Raw genomic sequence first — 25,289 nt, 5'->3', positions numbered from 1 at the left:
AAGCCCCCTCAAATACTTAACTGTGGCTTTTCATTTAATACAAATATCTGAGGCATGCAGAGTCAATAAAGTAGCTGCAGTTGATGAATATGGGGGGTTATCTGCAATAATAATTTGTGTTTGTGTGTGTGTGTGTGTGTGTGTGTGTGTGTGTGTGTGTGTGTGTGTGTATATATATATATATATATATATATATATATATATATATATATATATATAAATGTGTATGTATATATATATATATATATATATATATATATATATATATTTATTTGTGGGGGGTTGCATTGTATCTCACAGCAGTAGGATGTCCTTCATGGATGCATCTGCAGTCATAACAACTGGGTTGTCCTGTCGTCAGGCAGCCCTTCAGTCGGCCGGATTCCAAAGTCCGGGTCCGCTTCGGCTGATGTCGCACTTCACCCGACGTCATCTCTGTTGGACTTCGGTATAAAAGCATCAGCCGACGCCATTTTCTTCAGTCTTTCTTGCGTGGCGCCAGCAGAAGCTGTTCGCAAGTGCCGGTCGGTCGGATCCAGAGATTACTTCTACCGAATACTACTCAAGACTTCTAAAGCTAAGTACCCGTTGGGGACTCTTTCTTGCCTCAGCCGATGTCAGAAAAAGTTAATAATTGTTTAACCTGTGGGAAACAAATACCTCATAAAGATTTCCACTCTTACTGCCTGCCTTGCTTAGGCCCGGCCCACGGCGTAGCAGCCTGTTCGTCCTGTGCTTCTTTCAACCGACGCGGCAGGCCGGTCGGAGTTTGCAGAACAGTTTTTCGGTTCTGATTTTGCGTACATTATGCCGCCGGATCCTCCGACTCGCATTCTGCCAAAAACGCAAAGAAAAGACCGACACTCGCGGTCCGCGGTTTCGCCGAAACCATGGTTAAGCAAACCGCGAGTGTCTCGGTTTCGGCCGAAACCGAGAAAACTGATCAAAATACAGCTGAATCTATCTCTACAACTGAGGTCCCTGCTAACACTCTTGAATCGGCCTCAGAAATTTTACCCACTACGGTGCTTACCACTGACTTATCAGACACTATTCCCTTGGATGTCTCTACCCCAGCACGTGGTGCTGCTAGGCCTCCAGCAGCCATGTCCATTAAGGCCTTCGCCAGGGCTAAAGCAGCCAAGACTACTAAAACAGTGCCTGTTAAACCCCCCTCAACCAGGCCCTCTTCCAGTTCCCAAATGCTTACTTTGGCAGAAGATTTAATTTCATTAATTAGAGGATCTCAATCTCACCCACACAGGGCCTCTCAGCCCCCAGAGAAGAGACCTAGGGCAGAGCCCCATGAGCCAGTGTCCTCTGATGATTCTGCTGATGAATCAGACATAACTGACCAGCCAGAGGCTCCTTTCTCCAATTTTGAAGATTCTGATGCTGAAGAATCCATTCCAGCTGCTTCCCCACCAGAAGAATTCTCCTTTAGAAACCTTGCATGCCATGCGAGAACAGTTACAATGGCAGCAACAGGATTTTTCAGACTCCAGGAAAAGACTTAGGACCTTTTGCACCTTCCACAGCACAGGCCCTTAGCTATACCTCCTGTTCTCTCTGTGGTGGATGATGCTTTCAATGATGTCTGCTCCGCTCCAGATTCTTTACCCCAGCCCCTGCCAAACCAGACAGATTTTACAGGGTGCCAGATACTCATCACCACCTTTACAAGGCCCCTCTTGCAGACCCGAAACTATTTCCCAGGGTCCCAAGGCAGTAGCGACCATAGCTAAAACCCTGTTCCTTCTGAAAGGGAAGCAAGGTCATTAGACAGATGGGGTAAAAGGTTTACACTTCAGCCACTCTCTCAGCTAGAGCTTTAAACTGTCAGTTTCACATGATACAATACCAAGAGTTTATGCTTGATCAGTTAACTAAAAGCTAACCACTGATGAATCTCTTGATAAGAAATATGTATTAGAAATGGTAAATAACATACAGCAAGTTAGTAACCATTCTTTAAAATGTGGCTATGATGCACTGGAGGCTTCATTTAGATCAGCCATGACTGGCACTGTAATTAGAAGGCATGCATGGCTAAAGGAGCAAGCTTTACCGGATCATGTTAAATCTAAATTGCTAGATGCTCCTATGGATAAAACAAGTTTGTTTGGTACACCTGCCCAGCAGGTTATGAAGAAAATGGAAGAAAAGGCAAAATCAGTCCAGACAGTTAAAGATTTCTTGCAGGTTCAACCCCAAGGTTTAGCAGGAACTGGCCTGCCAAAATTGGTCCTTTCCTGACTCCACAAGACCTCAAACGGGCAGGAATAGGCGTTCCAGAGGCAGAAATCAATCCAGAGGAGGTGCCTACAGAGGACGACAGTGGCAAGGTAACAACAGAGGCACAGACTCCACACCTGCCACTACATCAACACAGCCACAGTGACTTAATCCTAAACCCGCCTACCAGGGAACAAATAGCAGCTCCTCTAGGCGGAAAGCTAACTTTATTTTCAAAAACTGGCACCACATAACAAAGGACAAGTGGATTTTACGAACCATAGATCAAGGTTACGGTTCCACTTCCACACTTTACCAGACAAAGAGGAATGCCAAATCTACCTCCAAATCAAAAGAGAGGCTCTACAACAGATAATGGAGTTAGAAAACATGAGAGCTGTGGAGAAAGTGCCAACAGCAGAGCAAGGAAAGGGGTTCTACTCCAGACTATTCCTAGTTCCAAGAAAGGAAAAAAGTTGGAGACCAATTCTAGACCTCCACCCTGAATACTTACATCATTGTCCCAAAATTCAAAATGCTGACCCTACAGCAACTTCTTCCCATGCTGGGCAAGGAGTGTTGGCTGGTAACTCTAGATCTCAAGGAGGCATACCTGCACGTCCCCATTCGACCAATCTGCAGAAGATACCTCAGATTTCTTGGAGGATCAGAGCACTATCAATTCTCAGCATTGCCCTTTGGCTTATCTACTGCGCCCAGAGTATTCACAAAATGCCTGGCATCAGTAATCGCCCATTGCAGACTACAGGGAATTCAAATTTATCCATACCTGGACGACTGCCTGATACAAGGAGACAACAAAAGCAAGCTGACAACAGATTTACAAAGGGTCATTTACTTGCTTTAAGCACTGGGATACACAGTCAATTTACAAAAGTCAAGACTGATACCATCCCAGACAAGGACTTTCCTGGGAGCGGAATTGGACACAGTAAGACAAATGGCATTCCTAACTACAGAAAAACAAAAGAACTCCCTCTTTACTTCTTGGCACTAACAAAACTGAACAAGTTAACAGCAAGAAAGGTACTGCAGGCCTTGGGTTTCATGGCATCATGCATAATCTTGGTTCCATTTGCCAGACTACATATGAGAAAACTACAGTGGTACCTAAAGAATTTATGGTCCCAACACAGACACAGCCTAGAAACGGAAATCCCACTAATACCATGCTTAAAACAGGAGTTCCTATGGTGGGCTCAGGCATGCCAGTCAAACCCAGGCCTGCCCTTTCGCAGGTCAAGCAAGCCAGACCATCACAACAGATGCTTCAGACCTAGGATGGGGGCATATGCTGGACAAATGCGTACAAGGATTGTGGACACAGGACCAACTTCACCTGCACATCAACCTAAAAGAAATGCTGGCAGTAAAACTGGCAATCCAAAGTTCAGACCATTTCTCAAGGAGGACCACTTGATGATAAGGACAGACAACACCACAGTCATGTGGTACATCAACAAACGGGAGGCACTCATTCTTACCCCTATGCAGAATGACTTTGGAGCTGTGGACCCTGGCACTCAGCTACAACATCCAGTTACAGGCAATATTTGTGCCAGGAAAAGAAAACTCTCTAGCAGATATGTTAAGCAGGACCACATCGGATGCCCACGAATGGCAGCTGCACCGGATATCTTCAAGACCATCTCAAGAAGTGGGGAATCCCGCAGATACACCTATGCGCATCACCTCTCGACCACCAGCTCAAAGAATTCTGCACAAGGACAGTCGACCCACTAGCATGCAAAGTGGACTCGCTCTCCTTCAGCTGGAAAGGCCTAACAGCATATGCATTCCCACCTCTTCCTTGATACACAAAGTACTTCTAAAATCAAGGAGGAACGTCCAAGGATAATCCTGATAGCTCCAAACTGGCCAAGACAGCATTGGTACCCACTACTGAGGAGCATGTCTCGGAACAATATGTGGCCAATTCCCCTGATGCCTTTGATGCTAACTCAGAACAACTTCAGCACCATGCATCCAAACCTAAAAACGCTGCAACTGACTGCATGGAACATCACATAGCAGCTGCTAATACAGAACTTTCACAAAGAGTTAAAGACATTATTCTTGAAGCACGCAGGCCTTCAACTAGAAGGAATTATGCTGGGAAATGGTTTGTCATTTGGAGTTCTGAAAGAGGAAAAGATGTATCAAACATAGATATGCCTAACATTCTGGAGTATCTGGCCGAACTGCTTCATTCAGGCCTGTCCTACTCCTCCATCAAGATTCATGCATCAGCTATTTCAGCAGAATACAGCTTTGATCCACCTGTTTTTTCACACCCTTTGCTCAGGCAGTTCCTCAGAGGAATCAAGAATGTAAAACCTCCAAGGAAACCACCATTGCCAGCTTGGGACTTGAACTTTGTGCTAGAAAAATTGACACTATCACCTTTTGAACCAGCAGCAACAGCAGACCTACAACACCTGTCATGGAAAACTGCTTTCCTACTGGCAATTACTTCAGCAAGGAGGGTTTCAGAACTACAGGCCTTAATGGCAGTGCAACCCTTTCTAATCTTCCACCAAGATAGAGTGTCCATGAGGACTAATCCTACATTTATGCCTAAGGTGGTATCCAGAGTGTCTTTAAACCAGGCAATCCACCTGCCTACCTTCTTTCCCAACACACAAAACAGAGGGAAAGAATACTGCATACCTTGGATGTACATAGACAGCTACGCTACTACTTGGACAGAACAAAAATAGCAGAAAGACTGACCAACTTTTGTAGCCTATGCAACAGGAAGGGAAGGAAAAGCTATTTCCAAGCAGACAATCTCCAAATGGATAGGAAATTGCATACGATTCTGTTACTCCTTCCATGGAAAGCCAATTCCACAGAACATAAGACCTCATTCTACAAGGGCAACAGCCACTACCACAGCCTTCTTACGAGGAGTGGCTACCAAAGACATTATTGAGGCGGCTACTTGGACCTCCGTGCATACATTTGCCAAGCATTATAATTTACCTCTATATTCCAGATCCCGAGCAGGGTTTGCCACTGCTGTTCTGCAAGGGATCCTAAACACACCATAATTTACTTTTATCCTCCTCCCTAGTTGGCTATGGTATTCTACCCAGTTGTTATGACTGCAGATGCATCCATGAAGGACATAGTACAGTTTTGTACCTACCATAAATGTAGATGTCCGAATTGGATAGCATCTGCAGTCAGGATTACCTCCTCCTTCCCTCTGTGGTACTCCTAGGGTGTTTACCCTTCTAATAGCTAGCTAGTGGGGGGATTTCTTTCATGGTGTATTTGTTTGTATTTATGTACATACATGCTTATTTTTGTGTTTACCTCTATCTTTTGGAAACATTGGCATCTATCCAAAATTTTTTAGCCTTCTATAGGGCTTCTGGCATCTGGGGCAAGAAACACTGAAGAAAATGGCGTCGGCTGATGCTTTTATACCCGAAGTCCAACAGAGATGACGTCGGGTGAAGTGCGACATCAGCGAAGCGGACCCGACTTTGGAATCCGGCCGACTGAAGGGCTGCCTGACGACAGGACAACCCAGTTGTTATGACTGCAGATGCTATCCAATTCGGACATCTACATTTATGGTAGGTACAAAACTGTACTTTACACATAATTCAAAAATACCAGCTTTGAGCACAGTAAGCAACTGTCTGTAGCTGTCTGGCTAGAGCATGCAACAGCAGCTGATCACTGGCATAGTGGCACATTGAGTAGCATTGCCATCTCACAGCACTTTGGTCCAGTTGACATTTTAGCTACAATTCCTTTTGTGTGGAGTATTCATGTACGCTCTATATCTGTATGAGTCTTATCCAGAGGCTCTGGTTTCCTTGCTCAGACCCTCAGCCGTATGTTTCCATGTGGCCATTTGTGCTTTTACTTTCATCCCAAGGTAATACCTGCATTAATAGAGGCGTAGATAAAAAGTAACTGTGTTTTTTTTTTTTTGGAGGGGTAGGGAGGCGGGGACTGTTCTCAGGTAGGATTTATAAATATATCCTTGCAAGAATCTATTATCTCAATTTATGTGGGAGCTACTATTTTGTTAGATTAGAACATTAAGTGTTAGACACATTTTTTTTCTTTTTCCTTGAAAGAAACAAGTTTGGATTTTATTTCCTTACTCATGATTTTTGTTCAGGTCATTGGCTGGTTCAAAAGGTCATTAAAAATTCCAGAAAAACTCTAAAATGCACTACAAAGCATCTAGAACCCTTTGGCTTTTGGAGATCTTATAGCTTCCTGTTTATTTCATTTACTTCCTTCATTATTATTAAGGTGGAGTGTTGGCCAGTTAAAGTTAAATAGATGGAAGAAAAACCTAAAAGGTACTGCAAACTGTGAAAGAAAAAAACAAGAAAGAAGTAATCTTTCTAGCTGACTGAGTAGAAGGGGGGAGCAGGGGAGAGGCACTGGAGAGGTACAGGGAGGACCAATAATGGGAAGGCCATGCGATAATTGTCTAGAGCAGAGCTTTTTAAACCTTTTCCACTTGCGGCAGTTTTCGCAAGAGAATATTCTACGTGCCCCTGAATATATAGATATATAAAATAAGTATGCAAATAATACATTTACTAATAATAAATGAAAAATAATTTTATTTCAAAACATTTAGTATACATATAGTTTTGCCACGTAACATTAAAACTTCTCTGCCTTTGAAACTCACATTTACTGTAGCAGCATTGAAACCCACATTCAATGAAAATGCATCTGCCCAGTGGCAGATTAAGTTTACCTTTGGACTGTTTTCAAATCATAGGCCCCTTACACACATTCTTAGGACCGTGCAAAAGTCCTTTGAGTCACCTTCCTGATTGAGACTTTTCCAGATTTAAGCATTTTTTCTGTTTTTTTTTTTTTTTTTTTTTTTTTTTTGGCTCTGACTGCCTTTTCCTGCCTAAAAAGCGAGTTTCTAACTGTTCTGTGCTTTAGAAAGTTTAAATTACATCTGTTTTTCTGCTTTTTACAGTTTTTGCACTTGTTTTATATCATTTTAAATTGTTTTTGTATTGTATAACTGTTGTAGGCTACACACTAAAGTGCGCTAGCCTGCATTTACAGTGTTTTCTGTGTGTTTTTCTGCTGTTTCCTGAAAAAAAGCAAACAAAAAAAAATTATTTTTTCCCCGCCTTGCTAAACTAGATTAGTCCATATTTCTGGCTTTGCTGAATTTTGGACTGTGGTATAGTTTCCTGTGTTGCCCATATCCTTACTTGGATAGGAGGAAGCTTCTCTGTTCACCAGTGAGAGTGGGGAGCTTTGAGCAGCCTATCTGTCCCTGGAGGAGTGGTCTCAGCCCTGAAACTAGTAGCTTATTGGCAGTTTTGGGTCATTTCCTATCTCTTTCAGTTTCCCTGCTTTAAAACCCGCATTTGCGCAGTTTTGCACCAGTATACAACTCAACACAGCTCCTCATGGTGTCCTGCAGAGTGATACAGGCAACAGAGAGACCCAAGAGAGACTTCCAGATTTAAGTATTTTTTCTCTGTTTTTTTTTTTTGCTCTGACTGGCTTTTCCCACCTAAAAAGCGAGTTTCTAACTGATCTGTGCTTTAAAAAGTTTAAACTGCATCTGCCTTTTTGCTTTTTACAGTTTTTGCACTTGTTTTATATCATTTTAAGTCGTTTTTGTATTGTATAACTGTTGTAGGCTACACACTAAAGTGCGCTAGCCTGTTTATAGCATTTACACTGTTTTCTTTGTGTTTTTCTGCTGTTTCCTGAAAAAAACAAAAAAACAAAAACAAAAAATATTCTCTTTTCCCGCCTTGCTGAACTAGATTAGACCAGATTTCAGGCTTTGCTAAATTCCGGACTGTGGTATAGTTTCCTGTGTTGCCCATATTCTTACTTGGATAGGAGGAAGCTTCTCTGTTCACCAGTGAGTGTGGGGAGCTTTGAGCAGCCTATCTGTCCCTGGAGGAGTGGTCTCAGCCCTGAAACTAGTAGCTTATTGGCCGTTTTGGGTCAATTCCTATCTCTTTCAGTTTCCCTGCTTTAAAACCCACATTTGCGCGGTTTGCGCGATTTTACGCATAGCGCAGCATCGGGCAGCACCGCTTAAACAAGTTTAAACTATTCCCGGCTCCACAAAGTCTGCTCTTCACTTTTTCCCTTAGAACTGTTCTAAATCTCAAAGTAAACACTCTATTTTCAGTCCAAAGCCCTGCACTTGCTCGTATAAGTAATCTTATAAGTAAACGCTAATAAACTGAAGCACTACACCCTCTTATACTCCCTTTAAGTACTTGGCTCCCTATTGGTCCTTTCTGATCAATCAAAAAGTAGTTCCTTATACTATTCTGGCATGTCCAAAGGTCAGTTTTGGGTTTACTCTCCAGTCCAGCTGGTGAATCTGGGAATCTTGAGGCAATGTTACAACTACCTTATGTACACAGACCACCCTCTCCTCCTCCCAAGAAGCTCAAATATATGTGAGAGATGCAACTATATAGCCAAACTGGAGGCTGAGCTCTCCCCACCCAGTACTGGCGCAGTCAGTCAGGAGGAGAAGGTAACTACACACACCACAAATCCAGTCACACATAGACCTATCGCATCAGCAAACCAAACACATAAACACAAAAACATACTCGGAGGCTCTAAATAAAAATCTGCCCAAGCAGCAGAGACCTCCAAAGCAGACATTCAAGCAACCGCTACCCCACAACAATACCCACATATCACATAGTTCACAAAGTCAGTGTGCCACACAGTCACAGCCCTTAAGGCTAAACAACACATCTAATACACTTGTAATAAGTGACTCTATTGTCAGACACACTGACGACCCACTCACCAGGCTGAACAAGGAGGTCACTGTAAGCTGCCTGTCGGGTACCAGGATCTGCCACATAACACAGGCACTCAGGTCACTCCAAAGCAGGTACAAATATGACTCCGTCATTGTCCATGCTGGTGTGAATGACCTGAGATGTACCTCCCTGGACTACATGAAAAGAGACATAGAGGAGCTCTCTGATCATGTAGCCCAGGCCAGTATGACCCTGACCTTGAGTAGCATCTTACCCTCACCAAGAATGATGCCACAGTATAAAGACAAAATGATCAATTTTAACAATTGGCTAAAGTATTGGTGTAATTCAAAGGGGATCCAGTGTCTGTCAGCCTGGGATGACATGCTTGACAAGCCACGTTGCTTCGCTAGGGACAGCTTGCACCTGTCACACCCCTGAGCTTTTGAATACTGGCTAAGGCTGTTGCCACCCCCATAGTGCATTTTTTAGGCAAGGCTCAAAAGACAAACCCACCTCCATAGACTACACAAGGAAAAAGAAACTAAGGATAATGCTGCTCAGTGCCAGAAGTCTAATCCTCGAGATGCACGCACTTGAGGCTCTCCTCAGTATGGAGAATATCGATATCTATGCAGTAACAGAAACCTGGTTCAAGGCTCCCGAGACCACCCCAGCACTACCAGGTTATACCTCATACCATGCTTTTCGGCCCCAAAACTCGGACCGAACCACAAAAGGATATTCATCAAAGATGCCCACACCTCCAGGTTAGTGGCACTGCCAGAAGCATCAGAGACCATCCACGTGCAACTAACATTGGGCAAAACTGCTTTTCAGTTTGTAGCCACCCTCCCAAGCTCAGGAACCCCACTCGGCTTTCCTGAGAACACTGGAGAATATGAAGGTCTCTCCAATTATATTGGGTGACTTCAACTACCCAAACATAGACTGGAAGAACTACTCAAGCCCAAACACCTTCGCCCAACGGTTACTAGAATTTATAAACTCAAATGCTAGGGAACAACTGGTCACCACTCCCACAAGAGGGAAAAACATATTGGACCTGATCATCACCAACATGGGGACTCTATGTTCCATACCAGAGGTATACCCCTCATTGGTAAGATCTGACCATAAATTCATCTCAATGGACATCCATATCCCGTCCCCACCCCTAGCCAAGGAAACCACGGTCAAGAACTTCCCAAAAGCAAACTTCACACTTCTCAAAACCGAGGTGGAATCCTTCAAAACCCTCGGGCCAGTGGAAAACATGGCCCAAACCGCAGAATCCTTTACAAATGCATTTTATGGACACCTACAGGAATGCATTGATCATGCTATCCCAAATAAAACCAAGACTCATTCCGCCAAAGGCAGGAGACCTCTGGTGGACCCCAGACATAAATAAGCTATGCAACAAAAGGAGGAAGCTACTACATGATAGAGCAAAATCCCAAAAAGGAAAAGCATCTCTGATCAGTACTAGCAAGAAACTACGATCCCTCATAAAATCATCTAAGGCCAGCTTTGAAAGAAAAATTGCTCAAGACGCTAAAGATAATCACAAGGCCTTCTTTAGTTATGTCAGGAACCTGGGTGGCAACTCCCAGATATGCTCTGAGTTGGTGCAAAATGACAAAAAATACACTGAACCCACAGACATTGCCAACATCCTGGCAGACAGGTTCAGTGCAAACTTCTCCCCCCCTTCCCCCCCAAAAGAGCAAATGTCTATCCCATCAGAGTGTAGCCTCCTTGACATCACAGATGCACAGGTGAGAGCTGCCCTCTCCAAAGCAAAAAACACAGCATGAGCTCCAAGAAGAACTGAACCCTCACATAAAGTCAATGTTCAGTCTCAGCCTTACTACAGGATATATACCCAAGGAATGGTGTACAGCAACAGTGGTCCCGCTCCGTAAAGGTGGTGCCACAACGGACCCTGGAAACTATCACCCTATAAGCCTGACTAGCCTGGTCTGCAAAGCTATGGAGCGTATCATCATGGAACTCATAAACAAAGACATTGGGAACCTCCAGACACTGGATCCTACCCAATTCGGCTTTATTAAGGGCAGATCTTGCCTCTTGAACCTGGTCAACTTTTTTGAAACGGTCACCAAGGCCATAGATGAAGGGAAGGTAGTCCACACAGCCTACCTGGACCTTGCAAAAGCTTTCGACACAATACCCCACTCAGGCATCATAAATAAGCTCACCAGCTTAAATATCAACCCCTCTGTCACAAGATGGGTTGCATCAGGGATAGAACCCACATGGTCACAATTGCAGGTGCCATGTCAGACTCTAAACCAGTTACAAGTGGCGTCCCACAAGGCTCAGTCCTGGGCCCTCTCATTCAGTATATATTTCTCTGAGGTACAGGCTAACACGGGAGGACTATGGCTGACCAAGTTCGCAGATGACTGCAAACTGGGTGCCATAATCAACTCTCCGACTGACACAAGCATCCTCCAAAAGGGTCTCACAGAGACAGATAACTGGTGCCAGAGCCATGGCCTAAAGCTAAATGCCAAAAAGTGCATAGTCATCCCCTTTGGGAAAAACAAAGTGCCCACAGATTACCACATAGGTGGTAATCCATTACGTACGGAAGAAGTAATTAGGGATTTGGGGACCCAAGTAGATAGTAATCTCTCCTTTGACAATTACGTTGCCAAAGTGGTTAGAAAGACCTTCTGTATAGCCCACCTTATCACAAAAGGGTTCGCATCTAGATCAAGAGAGGTCATTGTGCCCCTCTACTCATCAGGCCCATAATACAATGCCCCATTTGGGATGTACCTTACCCGACACCTGCAGCAACTGGAAAGACCCCAAAAGTACCTCAACAAGAGGATCATGGGACTCAAACAGATGCCCTATGCAGTTAGGCTAAAGAAACTCCAGCTCTACTCAGTTGCTTACCGCCTACTCAGAGGCGATCTGTGCCTGACATATAAAGCCATGTTCAACTCAGAATTAATGGACAATGCTCCACCTCAGGAAATCCAAATCCCTTAGAGCTACACACTCCAGGGACTTAAACCTCAGCACAGAAATAAATAGGACATGCTGGAGGGACAGATTCATATCCCAGAGGCTCCCCTCACTCTGGAACAAAATCCCAATCCATGTTAGGCAGAGCCCCTCACTGACCCTCTTCAAGAGAAATATTGACGAGTGGATGGGAGATCGTAAGTTTACCCCTGGGATCTCTTCTGTGTCCCTGCTAGACAGAGGCACAGTAAACTAACCTTAAAAGGTTTATCTTCTGTGACCTACTATACAGAGGCACGGTCAACTAATCTAAAAGGGTGGAGAAAGCCAAACACACTCTGGCTGGGCTTATAAATGCCCTAGGGCAGATAGCCTAGTATCAACCTGTGTTGTTGTTGTTGTGTCTTTCGGCTTTTCCCTGTTAGGGGTCACCACAGCGGAACTCTGGTCTGCTAATGATTGGCAGTAGATTTTTTACGTGCCGAGTTGCCAGCCCTGACACACAACCTTCAACGAAGGTACGCCCATTCACACATGTCTCCACACAGAAGACGCTCTAGCTGAGAATCGAACAGGACAACGTCTTACTGTGAGGCGACAATGCTACCCCAGCACCACCACGCAGTTATTAAATTATAATGTAATATTGAAATTATATCCCTATGACAAAGTCAGCTCTTTAGCCCTATATGGCATGGAAATGGCTAGATGCCTGGGTTTTATATACATCAAAGAAAATGTGAAGTATATCAAGCTTGTACCAAGAAGGAGCACTTATAAACAGAGACCCATATAAACACAGGACTAAAAGGCCTGACTTTTTACCATCACTTTCCATATTTTCCTTGGAAGAGTGTTGTATCTCACAAGACCTTTAACCATACTGGCAAAACACTTAGTTGAGTGATTTTCAAAGCTGTGGTTGTAGAGATATACCCTGGCCTCAAGAATAGGAGGCTTGCAGAGTAGATGAAAACTTTCATATATTCCCACAGGCTCTATACAAGACAACCTGATTGAAAACCATCAGTGATTGTTACAAGTCTTTCAGATGATATCCGTCAGATGTTACAGACTTGAAGCAAAAAGGGGAAAAAAAACGTCAGGATTTCTACACCCACTGGAACAAGTTTAGTATGAATGCAGATTCTTTTTCCACACATAGGAAATGCTGCTTTTTTATACGCAGTTTCAGGCAGACAGCTGCAAGGACAATATTGGTCGTCTGTCTATTATATCAAATTGTTAAATCCTAGAACCTCCTGTACAGTGCAGCTGTCTTTAAAACTGCAGGGGTTTATATCAGGATCTTTAATACATAAACATGCTGCAGCACAATTGATGATCTCAGTGGTTTCTCATAACTATTTGAAGCTTCTTTTTCTATTTACAGGTTGTAGCAGAACATACATATTTTATACTTTGCTATCTTTGTTCAGATTTCTGTTGTAGCGTCTGAAATATTAAATAGCAGAAAAATAAAATATGCCTCTGCAGCTATTAGGTTTTTCTGTTTGTAGTTAGTCAAAAATGTAAATATTGTTAGTTAAAAAAAAATCTGAATTCAGGAATTGGCATCTAAGAAAGTTTCCCAGCATTAACGTCACTTTTGTTCCTTTTTTTCCTTTTGGGAGAGTGCATATAGAGTCAGCAAGGGACTATGTTACATCACCTTTTCCTTGAAATGTACCATCTGTATTAATTATTATAGCTCTTATACAGAGTTTGACTTTCTTAGCTGCTTCCTGTGGACGTCGCATATTTCCAGTATAACAGATACTGTTGCCGTTGTGAAATGGAACTCTGTGGTTGAAAAAGTCTGATTGCAAGACAATTCTGCGTGTTATCCTTCTCTCCCACATACACACACACCTACCTGTCACTTGTCCGTTGTGGTCCATAGTCCAAAATGTTTTCCGGAATTCAAATTCCACGCATGCGGGAGACGAAGATGTAAACAGTCGGTCGCACAGATGCAAAAGGTGTTTGCATCCTGTTTTCGTCTTCTGCGTCTGTGCGACCAGATGCAAACCCTTAACAACAACAAAAAAAAAGATGTCAATTTTTTTTTGGACAATATTCTGTCCAGCAAAGGGAGTCTCCAAATTTTTTGTGACCCCAACATTAAGTTATGCAACCCCATATGGGGTCGCAACTTATAGTTTAAGAATCCCTGGTCTAGAGTGCCATCTCATATAAGATGGGTCATGTTGATTGCAGTCCAACATCTTAGGTGTATATTGTCAACACAGTGGTTATAATGAGTGGGTACTGAGACAATTTCTGAATAAAAGTGACTGACCACCATCAGTTTGATCACATGTCCTAATGGAGGCCTATCCCATTGCAGTTAGTCTCACCCATACATTTACTTTCTGCAGCTCCCCTTGCTTTAAAGTAGCCATTCAGCACAGCTGTTTTCTACACACTGTAGCAGATTCTTTAAGCAGATCCACGACAGACCCTCATAAGTAGGTACTAAACAGAGGACTTCCTTCAACTTGTACTTTAATTTGAAGTCACTCTGCTTTGTTTGTATCAATACAGAACAATTAACTAAATATATTCTGTTGCAGGATTCCTTGCAACAAGAATGGAAACAGATGTTTTCACGATAACCTGGAAGATGACGTTTGTATGCCTTTCCACCTTTTCCTATGATTCCTAAAGTGCTCCAAAAGATATGAAGAGACAGTCCAAGGATGCAGTGTTTAGTTCTTATATATTTTTTTTATTTTTAGCCAAGACAACATTTCTTATCTGTCTTCTGAAAGAATAGCCAAGGGTCATTACCAGGCCTTACCCTGTCTTGGTGGAGCTTCTTACTTAGGACAGGGGGTCTGTAGTACATCCTAGTCTATCGACCTTGAAGCACACAGTATGGATGATAGGATTTTAATTCTTTTCAGACACTAATGCTTCCAGGATGAGCAACAGATTTTTTAAAGACAAGTAAACCTAACACCTGAAAGTCATAGGTTCTCCCATGGAAAAGGTTTTCTGGCTGGTGTCGGAAAAGAGGACAAGACCCTATTTCAGGACAGGGCTCCGATTCGGCAGGGTATCCCATATTGTTCAGTCTTTTTGTGAGTTACTCAAGTGTGGCTTATCTTATATATCATCTATCAAAGTACATCTTTCAGCCATTTCAGCCTGTTTCCCTCTGGATCCTCCTTTATCAAATTCTAATTGGGTAAAACTGTTCCTTAAAGGGGTTCTACTACTAAAACCTCCAAGAAAAAAAGTAGCTCCTCCTTGGGATTTAAGCTAACTACTTATTCTTTGAAAATTTGACCTGGAAAACTGCTTAAATGGTGGCTTTATCTTGAGCTGGAAGAGTTTTGGATTTGCAGGCCTTTATGTGCATTCCTTCTTTTTTATATATAAGAAGTAAGTCTTCAAATCAGTCCTTCATTTCTGACTAAACTGGGTTTTGAATATGCTCTTAATTAAACTATTCATCTTACTTTGTTCTTCTTAAATCCTTAAACCAGGAGAGAGAACTGCATTTTTTTAGATGTTTACAGCTCAGAATGTACTTTTTTGCAGGAAAGAAGATTAGTTTGCAGTGTCTGAACTGTTTGCAGAACAATTTGCAGTACATTTCACTTCTGCTTTTCCAGTTATGGGAGACAGTCACCACAAATTGCTTAAGGCCTCTCAACCAGTGCAGTAGCTACTTCAGGGACTTTCATGCAGGATCTGGATTCTAAATCTATCCTTGAAGATGCCACTTTGATCCTCTAGCCACAGCTTCACTAAGCATTACAAACTGGCTAGGCAGTCAGGCAAGAACTGGATTTGCTTCATGGCACCTTGAAGTCAGAGTGAATACCTCCTTTCTCCACACAATCTAGCTAGCTCTGGGAGCCTTCCCAGATGGTAGGACTATTGCAAATGTGATATAATGAAGAGCATGGTACGATTGCATAGGTAAATTAACATAATAGTAGGTGTTCAAATAGATCATAGTTTTAATACTAATACCTTCCCTCCCTCTTTTGACCATAGTAGGGCATTCCCCATTCTCTAATGTCTTTCCTTTCCCCTCCTACATCAGATGTATTCCTCATGGGAGAACATTATTGGCTTTGGCAGGCTGGCCAGCCGGACAGCTGCTTTGCAGAGAAGGTCCCTGATGTAAGGAATATTGCAAAAATAATCTATTCAAACAATAACCATTTGAAATGTCGAGACATGCTAGAGCAAGTCATGACATGCTGACAATGAATGGCCGAAAGTGCGGACTTGCATATACTAAGAGATGCCATTTCTCAGAGTATTTTTTTTCTCCAGGGTATGGTGATCTCAGAGTTGGTATATCCAAGTGTGTGTGTGTGTGTGTGTGTGTGTGTGTGTGTGTGTGTGTGTGTGTGTGTGTGTGTGGAATTGCCCTCCCACATGAAAGGGTGCAAAAAAAGTTTTAAGGAGAAGAGCGATTTTTGAGATTTGCTCTTCTTCGGATTTTTTACCTTTTTTCATATTTTTGGCACTCAGCAATTCAAGTGCCGACATTTCAATAGGAAGCCATTCAAACATCTGCCATTATGGTAAGTTACCTACATAACTGCACCTTTTCATAGGATCATATCTCGCTCAGGTCTGCTTTGTATATTGCATTGTTACTCTTATTTCATTTTGAACTGTGGGACCTGCATACATTTTACAGCATTCATTTACTGTTGTATTGTTAGAGTGGAATTGCTCAGTATTTCATAAGAAACCCCTGCTCATTTCTCATTTCCATCTATTTCCATTTGAATGCTACAGTAAAGTTGGTTGTAGTATTGTTAAAACATTGCAAAAGTAAGCATATTTTTTTTCATCCTTCCAGAATGAACCAAAGAATACTAATGAAAGCACTATCCAGGAACCTGCCCAGCATACAACTACCAATAGGTCCATGAGTCCTCGACAACGTCGTGCTCAGCGGCAAAACCAGCAAGCAAGAGTGTCACCTGCCCCAGTTCAAGTTCAACAGCCAATAGTCAATACCATTAACACTGGATCTACTATGCTGATTGCTGTACTTGCATTAGCTTTAGCAGCTCTTATCTTTCGAAGAGTCTATTTGGCCAATGAATACAAATTTGATTATGATTTGTAACAACTTCCATTAATAGACAAATGGACTGCATTAACTGACTTAAAACATTTTGTATTCTGCATCACACAAGTGTTTACTTAAGGTTTAATCTTGTTTAATTTGTAGCTGCTTTTTACACCCATGCAATTATATGGATTATTGTAATACCTCTAAAGAGGCTCCTCTGAAGTTTAACTGCATGTAAACTACATTGGTGATGCTTCATATCTCAGGTCTGCCACAGAGTATAAGTTATTGATTAAGAAAAAAACCTTTTAGGGAGCAGCCTATAGTTTGCATAAGAAAGAGTGTAACTGAAGTTTGAAGTTAGGAGTGAAGTTCAATGGGCATTAGCTATATAGTGAAGATAATACTGCTGTTGAAATTAAATGTTGCTAACCTTGGGATAGGAGTGGAAGCTTGAGGGACCATTTTATTTTTTTAAGCTTCCTGTGTTTTTCCAAGGGATAATGAATAATGGTGTTTGAATATCTACTGAGATGAGCTTAGCAGATCCCACCACCGTAATTGCCCTTTAATTCCAACATTGGCAAAACATTCACAGATTCATTGAGCTTGCTAAAGTTTGCACTTTCCAGTGTGTTATTTTCGAGAGGCTTGTGATATAAAACTTTGGCATGCTTTATCATCTGGGTTTCCCAAATGCCACTTACAGGCTAGAGAAGAAAAAGAAAAAAATATATACAATTTTGATTGTACCATGGTTTAAATGACTTTACTTCTTATGATACTGTTGATGAAATGATAGCTTGAGACAATTACAAAATAGACTAAAGTGCTTTTAGCATTTGATTTTTGAACTTGGAGGTACAATTAAAAATGACCCTTCGTCTTGAGACAAAATAGTCTGCTCCATTCACACAGGAATAAAGGTACGAGTACGACCTGTGTAGTCCAGATTTCATTACTGGCTTAGACACTGTTAGAGCCGATGTGAGGGAAGGGGAGGAGTGACAGAGCTTTGCCTGCCTGCTTCTTTCTTGGTTGGAGATGACTGGATGCATGACATGCTTTGGAGCATTTGTTTCATGGCTGAATTTCTGATGAAGACCGAAAATTATGTGGAGGTGCTTTTCCACAGGGGAGGCTGCTTGAACATGTCGCACTAAGATGTGCACAGTTATGTCACAAGTACCATTGCATGTCAACTTCTCGGGTTAACAGAATGCACAGTAGGGATCATGATCAGCCACCGAAAGCTGCTGCATTTTGATGACTGCTGCCAAGTCTCTCCACTCCCAAGTTGCTGGGATCTAGTTCACCATCCACACTTATCATGACCAGCTTCCTGCCTGGCAAGGGATAGACCTAAAAACTGTCCCAGTATTGGATACTGTAAAGCCTCCAGTTAATAACAGAGCTAGGACATTTCACAATTGATTGGCGGCAGAGACATGATGGAGCCATGGCCTAGGAGCAGGACTGGAGTCAGCGGTGGCTGTAGCCATATGCAGCCACAGTGATGTAAGTAAAGAATGATGATGCTGATCCCTAATAGGGAGGTACCTGCATTCATTAGGGTGGCTGGTGTTTCTTTCAGTTTGTTCCGATTCTGTCAGTATCCTATGCTGTGAATAAACAGCATCATGTTTGCTCTGTAAATGCTGTAGTTATAAGTTTTGTTCTGCCTATGATTTCAGTTCAGAAAATATTTTAACCTTGAAAGGAAAAAACATACACTCAGTGTTCAGTACATTAACTTGCCAGCATACCTGATGGCTATTCTAAGTTCAGAATTTTCAGGATTATTGGAACTGTCTTAAAACTTGTGAGCTTTCTGACCTGCATAACCTGTATAGCTGTCTTTTGGTTGAAAAAAATGGATATGTATATATGTAGCAAATGTGATGCAAATATATAAATATGTAAAAAGATTTTGCTTAAAGGTTATGGTATTTTAATAATTCTGAAAATAAAAAAAAATGTCATCAGCTGTCTGCTTGTTTTGTTGTTTAGAGTCTTTATTAACCATGTAGATAGAGGGATCTGGAGGACCTTTTTCAGCTGTTCCAGGCATGAAGGCACAAGAAGTGCAGCATGTTGCAGTGGTCAAGGTGTTTTTTTTTTCAGGTGCACCAGGATCTGCATTTCAGTCCCAAACTCCAGTCACTGTCTGTGTGAATCTGCATGTCCTCCACTTGTCTGTTTTTTTTTTCAGGATACTCTGATTTTCTCCCACATCGTTAAAGATTCAGAGATTGATAAAGTGCTATAAGTTATCTATACATACTACATTTACTCGTACATTGTAGCCAGGGTCATGACTATAAATGGTCTGAGAAAAACAGGCTCACTTACCCATTCTTTTAGGTATTACAGTAGCAATGCCATTGCCTTAGAAATATGTGAATAAAATGGGTCCACTTTTAAATACCGAAATCTCGAGTTTTAAAGTAATGAACCTAAAACATCGAGATTTCGGTATCTCGACATTTAAAAGTGGGGAAAAAAAGACAGACAGCTAAAATAAAGTGTTTGCAGGGGGGAAAGCCCCCCTGCACCCCCCACACCCCCTACTTAAATATACCAACTCCGAGATTGCGCTACAGTGAAGAGAACGGTAATGTTCCTGTTGCACATACTGTTCTCTTCACTGTATCATGATCTCGGAGTTGATATATTTAAGTAGGGGGGGTGTGGGGGGTGCAGGGAGGCTTGCCCCCTTGCCAACACTTTGTTTTAGTTCATTTGTGGGTTTTTTCCCACTTTTAAATATCAAGATACCAAAATCTTGATGTTTTGGGTTTATTTTAAAACTCAAGATTTCGGTATTTTGGGATTTAAAAGTGGACCCGAATAAAGTACCTCATTAAACAAGTTAGTAATGGTACCAACCCAGGCTGCTAGCACTCTGTATTATACACTAAATAGTTATAGGGTTAATAGCATCATAGTGTTGCAAGTAAGCAGGTCCAATGCATCATGAATACAAACATTCTTGTAAGAAAAGCCTTATGGTCTATTCTTTCAGGTACAAAGCTAGCACAGGGGTCAGCAACCTTTTTGGAGCAAAGAGCCATTTTTTCCTAAAATGTTTGGTCCAAGATTTACAAAGAGCCGCAATGAGTACAGAAGGCGGTTTGAGATCCAATTTTTTATTGCAGTATGGGTATATATGTATTTAACACTAACAAAACTTCAAGTACTTACAGAAAAAAAGAAAAACAAATTAATGGGACTTTTAACTGCATTTCTGCACATAGGTATTTCATGTTCGGTGAGTATTCGGAAGTCCTCAATTTTAAACAGGTTTCAAGGCTTACATCATTAAGCTGATTTCTTAGCTTGCTTTTGATAGCATTCATGTTGGAGAACATCTGCTCACAATAGTAAGTGGACCCAAAAATCGTCAAAATGCCAAATGCTTTGTGTTGATAATAGAAATGTGGAAGGCTATTCCAAGTTTCAGAAATCAGCTGGTCCTCCTTTTGACAGTTGGAAAGTTCCATCCATTTGTGATTCAGGGATAAAGTTGCCTTTTCTCTTTCCAGATTTTCAAGTTCCACTTGTAAAGAGAGAAATTTTGAAGATGACAGATCTTTCCTTTTCAAGTCTGTTAGTTGTAGTTCAAACTGAGCTTTGTCAACTGTTGGAAATGTAAAAAATGGATTTGATTGACATCTGCCACAGGTGGTTTTGTCAAGAACGAAAGAGTGGACTTTTCATGTCTAAAATCTTTGAAACGATTCGTAAAAGAGTCAAACATTTTTGCAATAGCTGCCAGAAAGTACTTGCTATCAATGACACTTCCAGTAGTTTCCAGATTTTTTTAAAAGTTTCAAAATGAAACAGATTTCCACTTTTCAAGTCTTCCTCAAACAGCAGTAGTTGTTCGAAGGAAAGGATGGCTTCCAGAAGTGTATTTGCAGTGTTACCTCTACCTTGTAGCTTCTGATTCAGGTGGTTTAAATGTGATGTCATATCAACAGAAAAGTAAAATTTCTGTAACCATTCTTCATCACTTAGCTGTGGATATTCATGTTCCTTTTCACTTAAAAAGGTCTTAATATGTTCAAGGCATGAAGCGAAACGTTTCAAAACTGCTCTGGATAACCAACAAACTTTATTGCGCAAATGGAGGTCGGAATATTGACCATTTACTTCTTCAAGAAGGGCACAAAACTGTCTGTGATTAAGTCCTCTTGCCATTATTTGGTTGACTATTTTTACTACCAAATCCATCACCTTTACAACTTCGTTGAGAAATGTCTGCGCGCACAGCACTTCCGGATGAATAATACAATGAAACGTAAAAACATTGTGTTCTGCATTTTGTTTGAAGAGAGTAACAAAGCCTTTGTTTTTACCCATCATACTGGGTGCTCCATCTGTAACGATAGATACCAATTTATTGATGTCAATTCTCCTAACAGTCAAAAATTTCAAAATTGCTGCAGAGATATTTTCACCTCGAGTTTGTCCTTTAAGAGCCAGCAAAGCCAGTAATTCTTCTAGCAGACATTTATCAGAAGCATACCATCCCAGAAGGCTAATTTGTGCGATACCCTTCACGTCACAGGACTCGTCACATGCCAAAGAAAATACAGATGCCGATTTTATATCCTTAATCTGTTGATCTGTCACATTCTTGCCCATCATAATGGTTCTGTCGCGAACAGTTTTTGCAGATAGTGGAGTGTCTTGAATTTTTTTAATATCTACTTTACTTTTGAAGTCAGAGTAGAGATGTTTGGCCAAATGCAAAAAGCATTGTTTTTACATATTCTCCACCCATGAAAGGTTTTCCATGCTTTGCAATCTCATTAGGAACAGCAAAACTTGCTGCTGTCACATTACTTGAAGATTGCATCCAGCTGCTGAATATTGATGTTGATTGTTGCATTTTTTGCTTTAATTCTGTCACTGCTTTTTTTCTTTCTTCTCCAACAGAATATGTCTTTGCAAATGCGTCATGCTTTGTTAAAAAGTGACATTCAAGATTTGTTTTTTGTTATTAGATAATTTTTCATTGCAAATTAGACATGTTGGAAAACCCATAGAGTTTTGCATAAAAGCATAATTTTTTTCCCATTTGGCTTTAAATTCATGGTGTTCATCTTCTATTTTTTGCTGTTTTTTCTTAGTTGCCATCAGTTTGGGGAGGTCCTCCAGGAATCTGCAAAAGGTGGGGTGCAGTCTCATCAGAGTATCATGGCGGGTGTCAAACAAAAACCTCTTAAAATATACAGCTGGTCAATGAAAAATCCGTCCTTGGCTATGCTATGAAATAAGGCCCATCAGTGTTCTGGATGTATTCCTAATGGCACCACCTACTCTGATCCAGTAATATTTCCAACATACTAGCAAACAAATTCAGTGTGAATTTTACCTCAGAGATGACTATCCAAAGTGTGCTCCCTGAATCTCTCAGGACCTCCCCCCAAGCATCACTCAAGAATATTTACTGAAGGTGCTCACCAAAACAAAAAATGCTTCCACCATGGATCCTGACTGATTATTTGGCTGTTTAATTAATAGTATTAAAAAAAACCCTGTTAGAACCATTCCTACTATAAACCAACTGTATTTGAAGTATCAGATATTGTAACAGAGATACAAGAACTGGACGTAGGATCCTTAGAAAGCAGCAGGAGCAAATTACATAAAAATAAATGGAAATTGTGTGAACCTGGCAAGCTCTTCTGCACCCCTATGTGCAAGATGAGCTCCTCACACCCCTTGACATTTATATATGAACTTCAGAGTTGCATAAATGTAAAGAAAAGAGAAAAATCACAAAACAAAATGAATCATTACTGTACCACCCTTCAATGCCACTTTAGCAGTAATTTTTTTAAGGAAAATGGTAATAGTCGAGTTCAGCAACATTAATAATTAACAGTTAATAATGAACATTTGTAGAATGTGTCAGAAGACAGTAAGCTTTATGTATTTCAGCATGTTGCATCTCCAATATGATTACTCTGATATCAAATATATATGAATATTTTTTTTAATTTAGCAATACATCCAACTTGCAGTACTTTGTTTTTAAATCAACTGGCATTTTGTAGTAATGCCTCCTTTCTAAAACTCCAAACACCTTGAATTAAGTCAGCACACTAATATAGGAAGGAAAACAGAAACACAAGCACGCTTCACTTAAACATATTCAAAAACAAAACATTAAAAAAGAGGACGTTTTGGGGAGGAACTGTTAACAGTTTCTTATTAATTGGCCAGAAAAACAAAACCTGCAAAACTAAGCTTGCACTTGATAACACAGAAGGACAAAAAAGTTACATCGTGATAATGCTAACTGCAGGAGGATAATATGGAAATAAAGCATCATCCATGTTCATTGTACACTTCTTAACCTCTCTGTCTTAGCATCATCATCTTATGATGGATGGAACAATTACATGATAATTGCCCCTCAAAATAAGCAGTAAGTATGTTCTGCCACTTCAGATCCGCATTAATACAGCCTACCTTTTCTCCAAGTCAAGTCAGCCACGGTGGTGCAGCGGTAGCGTTGTTGCCTCACAGCAAGAGGTTCTCCTGTTCGATTCTCGGCTTGGGTTGGGAATGCCTTCTGTGTGGAGTCTGCATGTCCTCCTTGCGGTCGAGTGAGCGTTCAAAAGACATGGTTTGAATGGGCATGCCTTCGTTGAAGGTTGAGTGTCGGGCTGGCAACTTGGCACCATAAAAAACAACTGCCAATCATTAGCGGACCAGAGTTCCACTGTGGCGACCCCTAACTGGGAAAAGCAAAAAGACAAACAACAACCTTTTCTCCAAGTCAGACACAAAGTCAGCTACTGGCTGTTATTTCTTGTTTGATCACTGCACTACTGACTATTATTTCTTGTTAGATCACTGCACTCTGATGTGGTTTCTAAACTTCTAAATGTTTACTAATGATAAAACAGAAGTACAGCCTCAAGCCAACATGAATTGTGCATTCCTCAAGAAGTCCATTATTTTAAAGCATAGTACTCATGAAAAAAGAACACTACTGTCTAGTTAACATTTCTATTTTAACTTCCTTGTACTGTAGTTCAAGAAAATCTTTATTAAATCAAATCAAGCTATCATCTCAACAAAACTCAAAATCAGACACACAGGTTGTCAGCATATGATTTACAGTTCTTCCAAGTTAGATCAGTGAAAAGGGCACAGACAAATTTACTCCAGAAACATTTTCACATCTACTTTTCCTCTTAACTTCAGTTAAAGTTCACCCTTGCTGCCAAATAAAATACATAAATACATTTTTTCACTCTAAGCAGGAGTTATAAAACATACAGCGACCACACTAGTTGCCACAGCTCGTTTGTTTCCCTCCAACTTCCAATTGCCAGGCAGAAAATGCAGGGCAAGCATGCAGTTGTTCAGTCTTAGCTGCTACACCTGAATAGGAAGTTACTGCTCATTGTAGAAACTCAGGGCAAGCAGCTGCTTAGCCGCAAATGTGGAAATTCAGTGGCTTGGTCACAGAAACGGAGTTTACAAGAAGAGCCGCAATGACGGGATCAAAGAGCCACATGTGACTTGTGAGCCGCGGGTTGCTGACTGCTGGCCTAGCACATAAAAAGAAGAATAAGTACATTTCAGTCCTGACTGCAACTTTTTGCCAATAAATACTTCTGCTGGGACTTAGAACATTAATATACCAGTGTAGTTAGGTTCATAGCTATATACTAGGCTAGTGACCACCAGGGCCTTTATAAGCTTAGCCATGCCATCCAACCCAGTTGTGTCTCTATGTATCATGGGAGTTTATTAGGGGGGGATATGTTAATTAGGAAGTTTCTGGAGATTGTGTGGGGGAATATATTAGCTTGGGAGTTACTCTCTGACTCTATCAAAGACATGGGTGCCAGACCTAAGGTGAATTTCTGACTTTCCATTCATTGGTCAAGGTTACGCTTAAGTAGAGTTAGGGATGTACTCTGCTTCACATAGATGGGGAGCATGTTTCAGAGCATCGGGATCCTCTGAGACATAGATCTCGCCAACATGTCTTATTTATGTCACAAGCAAAATTTAAATCCTTGGATCTGGTGGTTCTGATGCTGTTCATTTTGCATATGTGCAAAAGATCCATCGGAACCAGATCCAAGGATACCTTGTATGTCTGGCATAGATAGCCTCGCATTGGGCTTTAAGGTAATCTATATAAGACAATGTGTTTCTACCCTAGATTCCCATGGTAA

General features: G+C 41.3%; 1 protein-coding gene across 2 annotated transcripts in view; it reads left to right on the top strand.

Annotated features, from left to right (window-relative positions):
* Positions 1–19,061, top strand: part of UBE2J1 (ubiquitin conjugating enzyme E2 J1) — an 873,843-nt gene extending 854,782 nt beyond the window's left edge. For both annotated transcript variants that reach the window (XM_044067059.1, XM_044067069.1), the window contains one exon: positions 16,858–19,061. In XM_044067059.1, coding sequence (XP_043922994.1) covers positions 16,858–17,130 — 273 coding nt within the window. In that variant the 3' untranslated portion in view covers positions 17,131–19,061. The remainder of the gene's footprint in view (positions 1–16,857) is intronic.
* Positions 19,062–25,289: the final 6,228 nt, after the last annotated feature.

Source organism: Protopterus annectens, chromosome 1.part0 (genome assembly GCF_019279795.1).
Source record: "Protopterus annectens isolate FY-2018-M chromosome 1.part0, PAN1.0, whole genome shotgun sequence".
Lineage (NCBI taxonomy): Eukaryota > Metazoa > Chordata > Ceratodontiformes > Protopteridae > Protopterus > Protopterus annectens.
The sequence above is the reverse complement of the archived record's forward strand: the minus strand, read 5'-3'. Positions and strand labels throughout refer to the sequence as shown.